The following is a 13,741-nucleotide window of genomic DNA, read 5'->3' on the forward strand; positions in this document are numbered from 1 at the left end:
CAGGATATCATTTTATTTATTTTTGGGAACCTCAGTTACAGAATAAAAAACAACTGGTCTTAAATACTATTTTACATCAATTGAAGAGCCATAGTTTTGCTTCCCCCTCTTCCCCCCCCCCCCCCCCCCCCCTGTTTGGCATCCAAAATTCAAACACACCATAGGGATATGATCTGTTTAAACTAAACCACTTCGACCATTATAACACATATTATTATGTATTGCTTTGATAGATATTAGTATATTGTATCTTGTAGACATGTAATTGAAAAGCTTGTCTATTTCCTTTGTGTATTGCATTGTGGGAGAATAATGCTCAAAAATAATGTTTAACATGTTAACTTATATCAAGAAGTTTTTTATTTTGTAAGCACACTACGTTCTTTTAAATCTGCTTAGAAATCATACGGATTCAGGAGGCGGTGAATGTCTCTTAAGATTTGAGTTCGAGAATTCATTCCTTTTTTTTCTGGGATTTTAATAGACACATTGACCTTACCCTTGCTTGTAGCCCAGAGCACCTTTGTTAAAAACAGCTGTGTGATGCAGTGTGGATATTAATGTGGCAGCGTTGAGCTTTAAATCATCCACCCTCAGACATCATTTAGCATTATTATCTCTCTTTATGGCCCTGACAGACTCAAACAGAGAGATACAGAGGAGACACGCTGTTTCCAATATTGTCGGAGGCTGATATAGTAATGTGCTCGGCTGGATATGTTTCTGTGTAAAGAGAGAATACCAGCGTCTCTGAAAGGTGAACAGTCCCTCGCCTCCTCTCCCACTTTTGAAATGTGACAGATAAAGATCCTCCCTAGTTCAAAAGAGAGAGACGAGGGTTATGAGGGGGGAGGGAGGGCTGATTTCAAAGTTTTTGGAGAATCCGGCATTTCATCCAACCGGTGCTCTTTCTGATGTCGGGCTTTTCAAACGGCTTTCTTCTTCTGTCATTTCATTGTTTCCTCTTTCTCCCGCCAAAACACCCCCTCCCCACCAACCCTAACCCTCCAACAAAAAAAAAAGAAGCTATTGTCATCGGAGCCTAGATTCATTTTAGATTAACGCTCACGTTTCTTTCTTTCTTGCATTTCCCTTCAAAGGACCTCCATTATGTTGCCAGCGATAAAGGCGAGGTGGTGCTCGCGGATGTGGCCAAGAGGAAGGCTAATGAAATCGACAGCGCAGCAGGCAACGGTAAGAAGATAATCATAATGTCCGACCAAGAAGACGCCAAATGTGACTCGTTATTTCTCCTTACATCTGGAATGAGAGGTGGACTCCTCTGATAACCCCGGTTACTCACCTACGCCGACACATATGTCAGATATTTAATAACATTTTTATTCTCAGGATCGCACCCTTGTTTTATAACACAAAGGAGAATGTATTCAGATCATGTTTGACAGAGGTATATTCGTGTGTAATTCATACAACATGTTGCCTTCTTTTAAAGATGATATCAGTGATGATTAAAAATGAGATACTGAACGTTTTTTCATTGCATTGTTTGTTAAAGTGTAAAAACTCACCTTTAAGAAATCATCTATAGCAGATTGATGTTTCCACATTAAGGTTCCTCATGTTTTTAAAGGTTTTTCCCCCCAAATTGCAGGGTGGTTGTGAGAAATAAAGTCTTTAATATCAGACAAATAAAATACTTTACACATGCCCAAAGTTTTTTAAAGGGTAAACAGTGAGTGAAGGAAAGCCAGCGAAGGCCTTTTTTTTTGTCGTTACTTCAGCTGTGCTGCTGCCCTTTGACAAAACACTCCCGAAAGCACATACCAGAGGGGATCAGGCCGAGTTCCTGATTACACACACACACACACACACACACACACACACAACACACACACACACCACACACACACACACACACACACACACACCACACACCACACCACACACACACCACACACACACACACACTGCCAAACACACGCAATTCCTCACAGAGGCTTCAAGGGCCAACGGATGTGAGCAGAAAACATTCAAATTTGTGAGGGAACTAGATGAACATGTCTGATGAGTCCTTCATTGGTGCTTAAACACACCAGAAGGCAATGTTGCTTGAGCATGTGTGTGTGTGTGTGTGTGTGTATTTGTGGTGTGGTGTGTGTGTGTGTGTGTGTGCTCACAGACAGCCAAATGAGGCGAGAGAGGTATTTAACTCGGCTGCATAAGGTCAGACCCCTAAGGCTGAGTGTCTGTGTGTTTGTCGGTGAATGAGAATGAGCGTTTGTGTAACTATGAGGCCTGTTTGCAGTTTCTTTTTTTATAATGTGATGCATAACACGCACACTCCTCCTCATAAGCCTCTTAATTATGTCCTAGATGATTTACCTCCATCACCTGCAGCATGTCCTATCCTTGGACAACAGCGCTGCAGAGAAAGAGGGAGGAAGGGACAGAAGAGGGGGAAGAAAGAGGAGGGATGATGGCAGGAAAAGAGGGAGGAAAACATACAATAACATACAATTATAATTTTAAAAGACAAAGGAAAAAGGATGAAGACAGGAAATTAAGAAAAAACAAGAATATAATTCAGTAAATTAAGAAATAAATGAAAAGGCAGGATACATGAAAACTGACCTTAGACTATGCGCTGTTATTTGTCTCTTTACTTCTGTAAACTAAAGTAGACAAAGGTTTAAAAACAAGTTTGGTTCACACAACCTGCGATGACCTTTACAAAGCTGAAAACACGTGACTAACCATGAGTAACTGGCTTACTTTTCAAAACCTTCTGTCACAGCAGACGGACACATTTAGCAGCTAGCTGGTGAACACAGTAAAGCTTGAAGGAGCTAAATAGACAGAGTTTACACCCAGGAGTTGGTGGAGACCAAACAGAGATGAAAGTGAGAGAATATTGCACATTCATTAAACAACAGAAAGGGTTTTCTTCCAGCTCTTCCACAATTTACATTGTATTATAAAATGAGTCCCATTTTTCAGAACATGCTGGCACAAAACCAGCAAATGTCCAAACATCTACACACTTCCGGTATAGGCAAGTTCAGAGAGAAAGCTGATGCCTCTTGTTAAGTGTGCGTGTGTGCACGTGTGTGAGTGTGTGCACGTGTGTGAGTGTGTGTGTGTGTGTGTGTGTGTGTGTGTGTGTGTGTGTGTGTGTACTGTACAATGTGCTTCACTGTACAGACAAATAGACAGAGCACATTGACAGCCAGCCGAAAAGACATAATAGTGCATAAATAATGAGTGGCGTGCTTCAAGCAGAGAGCTCCAGTGAACAGGTGTCTCGCTTTACACACACACACACACACACACACACACACACACACACACACACACACACACACACACACACACACACACATACACATACACATACACATACACATACACACACACATTTAGCCTCTGGCATGGCCGTCTAACCCCTCCAGTATCAGCTCTGGCTCCAAAGAACACACTATACTTTTACTACATTCAGAAATATGAAATGTTATTATTGTACTTTTTTCCACTTAATGTATCAGCCTTATACATTTGGGTATTTTGGCCTTGAGTGAAAAGAACAAATTGCTGTATAATAAAGCTACTAAATAATAAATGTTGTAGTAACACATATCCACAGGCCTCTTAAACATGGCCCTTCTAAACAAAACTAAAAATAATATTTGTTCCCTGATAAATATTTGTTTGGTATTAAGTACAAGCTTATTTTGATTATGGCATGCGTGTATGTAATAAATAATTCAGTGCACCTTTACTCAGTAGAGAATTCAGTTATCTACACACACACACATGCGCGCACACACACACACACACACACACACACACACACACACGAGAGAATGAAATGTATTTGTTTTCATTCATGGTCACACACTACAGCTCCAATTCAAAATAGCCCTCGGAGATGTGTTTGTGTAAATATGTGTACAGTATGTGTGCAGTTGGGTGTGACAGTTGGGTGTAAACTGAACACACTGTCAGTGATATTCAGCTGTAAAACAGAAGTGTGTTTTGTTCATGTAAAGCAGGCGTTCCTATGACCCAACACATCCTGCTGGTCCTCTGTGCAAACAGTGAATGACCTGCAGCGGGTCTACTTCTCATTATGAAGGCAAATACACAAGTTTGCTGCACATACACAAAACCACACGGTACATTTTACACTCTGAAACTAGATGTATGTTACATTGGATTTACATGCAGTTGCATACCACGCTTTAACAGCACCAGAGCTTAATTCTAACTAATTAATGACAATAATATTGATATAACTGACTCCTTTAAACCTGCCAAAAGAGTATAATCATGTTAGTTGTGAGAAGTTAGTTGTACTGAATATTAACCACTGATTTGTAATAATTTAACCAGGCTGTAGCTTATATAGTAAGATTGCTGGTAAATTGCAGCCAAATGCAGGACAATTGTTCATTTACCTAACGTACAGTTTACCAGTCAGTCAGCAAAGAGAACAGCGAGCTGTAGTTTTAAATGTCAGTATTTGTACAAATAAAACAGACAGTAGATAATGTGTTTAATAGTCTGGTTCAAATTTGCTCTACGGTCATTATTTATTTCTTAGGAAGGAGCCAGGCTAACTGTTTCCATTTGTGTCTATGCTAAGCTAAGCTGTAACTGTACAGAAAGGAAAGTATATCCATCTTCTCTAACTCAAAGCAAGAGAAGAAACTAGATCATTTCCCAGTATATTAAACTTTTGTATTAATTTAGGCTCAGCAGGTTCAGCTCTGCTCATCGGGACAGGGAGTTTGCTGTTTTTGATATGAGCTATATTTAATCTAACGGCCTGATATACGACAGAAAATCATCAAGCAGTGTTTTCACATCAGGAATAAACACAGCTGATCTAGGCCATCGCCACCCTGGATTTCTTCATTTCACTTCAAGGAAATCACAAAACCTAAATGATTTGCATTGGAAGGAATAGACATTGGAAAGAAGAGCGAATCTCATGCTATTGTTCGGATGATTTTTCACGTTTTCTCTGCATCTAGTGGTTTCTTTTAAGGTGGATGTCTTGGACCATATTCTATGCACCACTTCTGGTATTTATGTGCATCCATTGTAAACCTGAGATGTACACACACGCACACACACACACACACACACACACACACACACACACACACGAGAATGAAAATGAAAATGTATTTGTTTTCATTCATGGTCACACACTACAGCTCCAATTCAAAATAGCCCTCGGAGATGTGTTTGTGTAAATATGTGTACAGTATGTGTGCAGTTGGGTGTGACAGTTGGGTGTAAACTGAACACACTGTCAGTGATATTCAGCTGTAAAACAGAAGTGTGTTTTGTTCATGTAAAGCAGGCGTTCCTATGACCCAACACATCCTGCTGGTCCTCTGTGCAAACAGTGAATGACCTGCAGCGGGTCTACTTCTCATTATGAAGGCAAATACACAAGTTTGCTGCACATACACAAAACCACACGGTACATTTTACACTCTGAAACTAGATGTATGTTACATTGGATTTACATGCAGATGCATACCACGCTTTAACAGCACCAGAGCTTAATTCTAACTAATTAATGACAATAATATTGATATAACTGACTCCTTTAAACCTGCCAAAAGAGTATAATCATGTTAGTTGTGAGAAGTTAGTTGTACTGAATATTAACCACTGATTTGTAATAATTTAACCAGGCTGTAGCTTATATAGTAAGATTGCTGGTAAATTGCAGCCAAATGCAGGACAATTGTTCATTTACCTAACGTACAGTTTACCAGTCAGTCAGCAAAGAGAACCGCGAGCTGTAGTTTTAAATATCAGTATTTGTACAAATAAAACAGACAGTAGATAATGTGTTTAATAGTCTGGTTCAAATTTGCTCTACGGTCATTAGGAAGGAGCCAGGCTAACTGTTTCCATTTGTGTCTATGCTAAGTTAAGCTGTAATTGTACAGACAGGAAAGTGATATCCATCTTCTCTAACTCAAAGCAAGAGAAGAAACAAGATCATTTCCCAGTATATTAAACTTTTGTATTAATTTAGGCTCAGCAGGTTCAGCTCTGCTCATCGGGACAGGGAGTTTGCTGTTTTTGATCTGAGCTATATTTAATCTAACGGCCTGATATACGACAGAAAACCATCAAGCAGTGTTTTTCCACAGGAATAAACACAGCTGATCTAGGCCATCGCCACCCTGGATTTCTTCATTTCACTTCAAGGAAATCACAAAACCTAAATGATTTGCATTGGAAGGAATAGACATTGGAAAGAAGAGCGAATCTCATGCTATTGTTCGGATGATTTTTCACGTTTTCTCTGCATCTAGTGGTTCTTTTTAAGGTGGATGTCTTGGACCATATTTCTATGCACCACTTCTGGTATTTATGTGCATCCATTGTAAACCTGAGATCCTGCCTTCACATGTACACACACACACACACACACACACACACACACACACATATATGCACACAATGGAGGACACACATTTCAGCTTAGCAATGGTCCCTTTTTATAACAGCGTTGGGAATGGCTTAAAGCTGTCTGGCTGACAAGTGTGTAGATTTGGATAGATACGTCATTGTGAGAGGCAGAGTAGCGAACAAGTGCGAGGGAAGGCGTCTTTCTCTTCCTTGCTATCTCTTTTTTCTCTGGAGTGGTGTTTTTATGCCAGGAGGAGAAGCCAAGTTGTTCCTGATGGTTGTGTCTCCCCCTCACAAAGGCTGATGTGACTGCAGGGCCTTTCAGTGGGCAAAGAGACAAGAGCTTTATCTGAAGATCCACTTCTCCAGCTCCTTTCTTGGTGGTTGTGGTGAAAGCCTGTTAGCTCCGCTGTGTTGAAGCAGCGTTTGTTTCTGTTCCTCGCTCAGCTCTGATCACACAACCTCCATCACTGTTTTGACTTCTCAATTTAGAAACTTTACCGGCGTGACATGTTCATCACAAACGGGATTGTCAAGGTGTGACGTCCACATTTGCAAAAAGCCTACACACAGCTGTTTCCACAAACCCTTTTATATATCTATAGTGTGTTTTCACGGCTCAAGTAAACTCAGAAATCTGACAACATAGCTGTAAAATGTACAGATCACTGCCAGTGAATGACAACATTTTGATCTCACAGAGATTTGCATCATGCAGTAAACAAGATACTGTAGAGCATGCAACATAGAAGGGGATGACAAATTGAAAAGTAAATGACTCAAAAACATGACAAATGCAAATTCTTTGATACAGGCTCACAGAATGGTTTGATGGAAATGATGTGAAACATTTCAATGCTTTCACATATGCAGTCACACGAATCTAAGTGAACAACTACCGGAGATTTTGGAGCAAGGTGTTAAAGGTCCCATGTCATGCTTTTCCGGTTATTACCCGTCCCCTTGTGTGTTCTGTAGCTTCTGCATGTAAACGGTCTGCAGAGTCACAAACCCTCAAAGTACACCCTGTAGCGAGTAAAACTCTAACACAGAAAAGACCTGTCAATGCTGCCCCAGAACGCCTCGTTGGAGATTTCTCTTTTTCCATTTTTCCTTCCGGGTCCTATTGACGTAACGAAGTCCAAATGGACCAATTGGTCCAAATGGACCAATCCGCGGAGCTCCGCACACACACACACTCTCTCAGCCTTATCTTTTCTCAGCCGCGGAGCTCCGTAAACACAAACACTCGGAGCTCAGGCTGTGAGTGTGTGTGTGTGCTCAGGCTGAGCTCCGTGGTGTCTCGCTGTCTCGCAGACCCCACGCAGCAACCAGGAAACGACACCAGTAATACAGCTCACACTGTCCGCTCCTCGAGCCTCAAAGGGCGGAGCAGCGAGCCCCGCAACGTCCCGCCGACACGGCACCCAGACCCCACGCAGCATTCTCATCTGTTTGACATTACTGGTGTCATTTTCTGGTTGCAAACAACCGCCGTTGTAACACATAATCACTGATGTTCCGCTGTAACGGTGGTGGACTCATCAGAACAGAGTGGGCGAGCTGACCAATCAGAGCACAGTGGGCTCATAGGGAGGGGGGGGGGGCAGGAGCTCCAACAAGCCGTTTAGGACAGAGAGTGAATACACATACTATACAGAGATGCTGTATGAGAAACCAATGTGAGTTTGGAACATTGAACAATGTAAATCTATTCTAGTAGACCTCAACAATGGAATTATAATCAGTAGAAATGGCCATGACATGGGACCTTAAAGGTTTTTGTATTTTATGAGCTTCAGTTTTTCACAAACAAAAACAGGCAAAAGTTGAAAAGCACAAGTCTGATCGATGGATACAAAAAAGTCACAATTTGTTTGTTAAACACTTAAACATGAAAAGTTCAAAGAGGGTTGTGACTACTTAATATATAGGAAACTATTGGATTAAGCATCATTTCTGGATAAATGGTCTTGTACATACTTTTCTCTTTCTATATTTTTTTTTCCAGAAGACCCTCAGAGAGTTGGAGATGATGTGATGCGTGTCTCCAGACAGACGGAGAGAAACCAGACAGCAACAGGACCTTCGTACCCGAATACTCCGACAACACAGTGAGTGACATGAACCATGTGTGTGAGCTTTCTACGTGATTTCAGGTTGTTATTATCACTGTCACACATCTTATTTCTTTAAACCTGCTTTAATAACTATTTTGGCCACTGTTATTGATATTTGACCATATTTTTAAGTTGATATGTTGAATTTGTTGGCAATGTACACATCCAGTCGTTATGGAGTAACTTAATCATCCATTTAAAGTCATGTTTGTGTCCAAATTATGAATGAAAGTGAATTAAAACAATAAGTTTATACCATATTGAAACATCTTTGCCTTTTAAGTTGATAGGGTTAGGGTTAACTTGTCAGGAAACAGTTGATATTGACAGATAAAACAGACAATTTCCCCTCTCTTTTAGCTCCGTTTTAAGTCTTCACCAATGAGACTATTCTTAGCATATTTCCTGAGGAACATATCAGACTCTTCAGCCTCGAAATGCTCGATCAATACAATAAGAATGCACCAAAATGAAAAGAACAATTGTTATAATAAGGATACACATTATAGCTGCTTTATATACAATGAAATAGTTAGTTCAACCCACTCTTAAAGAAGCCCCAGACAGACTCTGTGTGCGGATGATTCACTGTTCCACTTTAAGTTGTCATCTCCTCTCCCTCAGTGGTTCGGTATTGTCTGTATAAGAATTGTATGAGAGCGTCTGTGGCCAAATGACCCAGCTGCATCCCAAAAGCCTTCATCCCAGTGACACTTCAAATGTCAACGCCACATCAGTTACGGGTCTTACGCTTCCATCCATCCCAACGCTGAACCCACATTTGAAACTCCACCGGACTCCATCCGCACCACGCCTGAAGAACTCAGTGTTTCGGAGTGATTGTTTAATACACTCGTCTACATGAATGACATGTGGAAACAGCGTGACTTAAGACACACTCAAAGCACTTTGTCCCCGCCTCACACACAAACAGATACTTACAAATATAGCCATCCACGTCTCTATTATTGTGAAGTGATGGAGGGGCCTTCCTTGTCATACCCCAACTAACATATTGGACTATTTATATGGGATTTGTGTGCATTAGATCAAAAAAGGCGCTCTTGTTCTTTTCATCCTCATAGGCTTTTCATGGCTGTTTGACTGTAACACTGATGACTCCCCTCCACTCTGCGTTTCTCTAAGCCCCCTCCATCCATCCCAAATCCCTTCCTATCAGCCAATTTAAACAAGCTGGGTCCAGAGAGAGAATGAGAGGGGAAGAGACAGAGAGAGATGCTCTGTCCTAAGCTCTTTTTAAAAACAGTAAAAGGAGAAAAAAGAGGGTTAGGGCGATTTGGCAGCCAAAGGCCCGGGTGTAGTACCGCAGGTCTAAGAAAGCAGATCCCCAAACCTCCCAACAGATAATAGCCACAGAGAGAAAGAGACAAAAGCCTCCCCCCTTCCTTTTAGAACAATTTTTCATATTGAACCCCCTCCGTTTTTTTTTTTGTAATCTGGTCTCCGATGAAGTTTCATTGTTTCTCATGTGAAGCCAATGACAGCTTAGCTGAGATGGAGAAGGCGAGGCATTGTAGCGCGGGCGTTTTCCCGTTTGGCTCGCTGAGAAAAGAGCAAGAGAAACGGGAGGAAGGCGAAGCACAATGGCAGTTCGGGGGGCTTCCTCGCCGATCCACGCATTCCCCAAATCCGACTCTGTGCTCGGAGAAGTGAGAGAGGGAACGAGACGGGAATCTGGGAAGCATCCCAACGTTCCTTTGATGGCTGCTGGCCTCGCTCTTGTCACGTACTCCTCTGTCAGCGGAGGAAGGAGATTGGAGGCTATTTTTATTGTTGCGTATAAAGGAGGCCAAAATTGACACTAGAGCTTTTTAAATTACAATTGTTATGTATTTATTTCATATTTATGTCCAGAATCTCCAAGTAGGAAAGATGTCAGTATCTAGATCCAGATCCTGAGGGACATCTGCTTTTCACTGATGTCCACTGACCCAATGACTGATCACATTAATACAAATCAGTCATACTTGTTTCACCTGATACTTGCTTATCTTGCTGAGGTGTTGGTGTCCCAAAGATGGTCTGAAATTGAAATTGAAATGGAAGAAGTTTTGTGTTTTTCGGAAGGAGGTGAAAATGTAAAATGTAATTTTCATCAGTGTAGGAATGGAGAGAACCATTATCTTTTGATCATAAGAAAAAGACAGAAGACCAAATCTGCCATGCGTGTAAATCACTGATGACCAAAAATACCAAACTCTTTGCTAATAGGAGCCCCAGTAAAGAAGACATGATGCATTTTGAGGTTAGACGTTTCTCTCTGCCACAACATGCAATCCATAACTCAACAAATGAACACTTACCTGCTCTCTAGATTGTCAGAAGATAGACTGGAGCTAGTCTGTCATAAAAGAAGATTACAACATTTCGGAACAAAATTACCAAGCAAAGCAACAACACATACAATTCTTTAATCTTTAAACTAAATCCAACAGATGTTACACTTTAATCATTATCAATTTATTCCTCAGGGTTGATGGAAGAGCCAATCAGAGGCGACTTCAGGCCGAGAGCATACGTGTGACCGTCAGCCCAGAAGTGTTCAGGACTCTGAGACAAACAGGTGTGTGTGTGTGTTGTTGTGTGTGTGTGTGTGTGTGTGTGTGTGTGTGTGTGTGTAGTGTGTGTGTGTGTGTGTGTGTGTGTGTGTGTGTGTGTGTGTGTGTGTGTGTTGTGTGTGTGTGTTGTGGTGTGTGTGTGTGTGTGTGTGTGTGTTGTGTGTGTGTGTGTGTGTGTGTGTGTGTGTGTGTGTGTGTGTGTGTGTGTGTGTGTGTGTGTGTGTGTGTTGGGTGTGTGTGTGTGTGTGTGTGTGTGTGTGTGTGCGCTTTAGGGGCTCCCGGTTGTGTGAGTATGCATGTGTAATATTGTGACGTCTGACTTCCTCTAAATCTCGTGTCGTTTGGTTTTGTCGTTGCAGGAAGCAGTCAAGGCGACAGCCGGAATGTGAGTAGATTGGATATTGATTTTTTATTATGATAAGAATCATAAAATATCCCTATTCAGTAGTGTTCATAGTCATGTTATGTAATAGCATTATACTTCAGTCGATCGAAGAATATGTCCTCCAAAAATGTCGATAATTGATTAATCGTTTGGCATTTTTCAAGCAAAACTGGTGAATAGCTGGTTGAAGCTTCTTGAATGTGAGAATTTGATTCTTATGATAGAATTAAGTATTTATTTCGTTTTCAGTTGGACAAAACTAGCTGTTTTAGGACATCACTTTAGCCCTGGAAAGTTTGAATTGCCTTTTCACTACTTTTTTGATAGTGTGATATAGACTACATGTAATTAAGAATTAATAATGTGGAAGACTTCAAGACTTTAAAGTGAACCATGAAGTACATTTTGGTAGGTGAGTGTATCGCTCAGGTGTGAATATAGGATAAAATATCATGGTACAGTATAGAATAGTACTCAGCAGGTACATAGGACTCTTCTGAGGGAACTCAAAGGTAAAACTACCAATCAGATCACACACGATGAAAACATGTGCTGCTAATCATCTGTCTTTACTTTTACAAACAGGTTTATAAAACAGAACATTTGTGTTTCTTCTCTCTTTCAGGACGATGAAGACCTCGGGATGCTTCATGTGGTCCATTTAGGAATGGTTTGAAAGAACATCAAAGATACGATAAGAGACACATTTCACCAATCACAGACTCACTTTCTATCCATATGTTGCTATGCAAAGTAGTTACCTGGAGAAGAGCTCAACTCATTGTGAACACTACATCTGATAGATATCTGATCAAAGTGATATAATACATGTTTGTATCACCACTTTTTGTTGGTGACTTGTACATTTTATATTGCTCAATCCTGTCATATTCTACCTGTGAAATGTTGATGTGAATTCAGGGTATTTCTGTCTTAGTGAAATCTAAACCAAATGAACCTCAAAAGAAATCATTAACACCGGGTTCTGCTTTTAAAACCACGACTGAAAGTGTTTTAAACCTTTCCATTAATCACCCTGAAAAAATAAAGACTCGTATTATATTTCCATCACCACTGATATTGAATGTTCCAGGCTTCTTCTTCTTCCACTCCACTGTGTGTGTGTGTGTGTGTGTGTGTGTGTGTGTGTGTGTGTGTGTGTGTGTGTGTGTGTGTGTGGTGTGTGTGTGTGTGTGTGTGTGTGTGTGTGTGTGTGTGTGTGTGTGTGTGTGTGTGTGTGTGTGTGTGTGTGTGTGTGTGTGTGTGTGTGTGTGTGTGTGTGTGTGTGTGTGTGTGTGTGTTGGCTGAGATTACGGGCCACAGTTTTATTCATGAATAGGAGCCAACCAGCGTATTTAAAGCGTCGCGCGGAGCCCCTTTCCTGAACAGCAGCCATGGTCGTGTCAGAGCTGTCGACGCGCGGCGCTCAGCGACTAATCTGACAGCGCCGCGGAGCCGTAATCCCTCACTGTATCCTAATCTATTTACTTTGCATTCTAAGAGGATTTCCACCAAAAAATATACAAGAAGCGATGTTGGAAATGGACAGAAGATCAGCGAGGATGCTTTTCTCCTCGGTTTTTTTTGTTTGTTTTGTTAAAAAAAAAATCATTGTATGTTTTTCGTTGGGGAGTCAATCCCCTGCGAGAGGGACGGGTGAAAGGAATTACATTTCTGACTGATACTAATACTTCTCTTATGTAAACATCACCATGTTATATTTCCCCTCTGATGATACAGTCACACTGCAGAGGCAGCTGGAGATAAGTGGCATCTGTCGGTGCCTTTAGAGCATCTCTTGACACGTTTATAATTTCCAAACCAAGGCTGCATTATCTCCTGATTGTCTGACTTGACAGCTTGAATAAAAAGCTGAAGAATGGCTAAACAGGCGAGCAGGAGTTCCTCCCCTCTCTCTGGTGGCCCTTAGTAGCCTTTCTGACATGCAAACAGTGAAATCTGCGCTTTCATAACACAGAAAACAAAGTACTCCGATACCCTTTGAGCAATTATGTCAGCTTTGGGGAATCATACATAGTTATGCTTCATTTAAAATGTGGCCAGCAGCTTTTTGTGTAAAACACCACCGCCTCGCGCTCAAATCTTTGCCATCCGAGATGACTCGCAGAGATAGGCTTATTAGTGGAATTAACATACTGTGAAACGGCCTTGTTAACATTTGGAAATGAATCAAGCCCGCGGCACGTGCTATTATCCAGGTTGTGTTTTTGATTCTCTCCCTGTGCAGCAGCAGAGAT

General features: G+C 41.2%; 1 protein-coding gene across 1 annotated transcript in view; it reads left to right on the forward strand.

Moving 5' to 3' along the window:
• The window catches only part of wdpcp (WD repeat containing planar cell polarity effector), a 75,893-nt gene extending 63,734 nt beyond the window's left edge, over positions 1-12,159 (forward strand). Inside the window, exons 14-18 of the mRNA XM_034135882.1 lie at positions 1,101-1,194; positions 8,411-8,513; positions 11,012-11,103; positions 11,458-11,483; positions 12,109-12,159. Of these exons, the coding sequence (XP_033991773.1) occupies positions 1,101-1,194; positions 8,411-8,513; positions 11,012-11,103; positions 11,458-11,483; positions 12,109-12,159 (366 nt within the window). The remainder of the gene's footprint in view (positions 1-1,100; positions 1,195-8,410; positions 8,514-11,011; positions 11,104-11,457; positions 11,484-12,108) is intronic.
• Positions 12,160-13,741: the final 1,582 nt, after the last annotated feature.

The sequence above is a fragment of the Trematomus bernacchii genome, unplaced genomic scaffold (genome assembly GCF_902827165.1).
Source record: "Trematomus bernacchii unplaced genomic scaffold, fTreBer1.1, whole genome shotgun sequence".
Taxonomy (NCBI): Eukaryota; Metazoa; Chordata; class Actinopteri; order Perciformes; family Nototheniidae; genus Trematomus; species Trematomus bernacchii.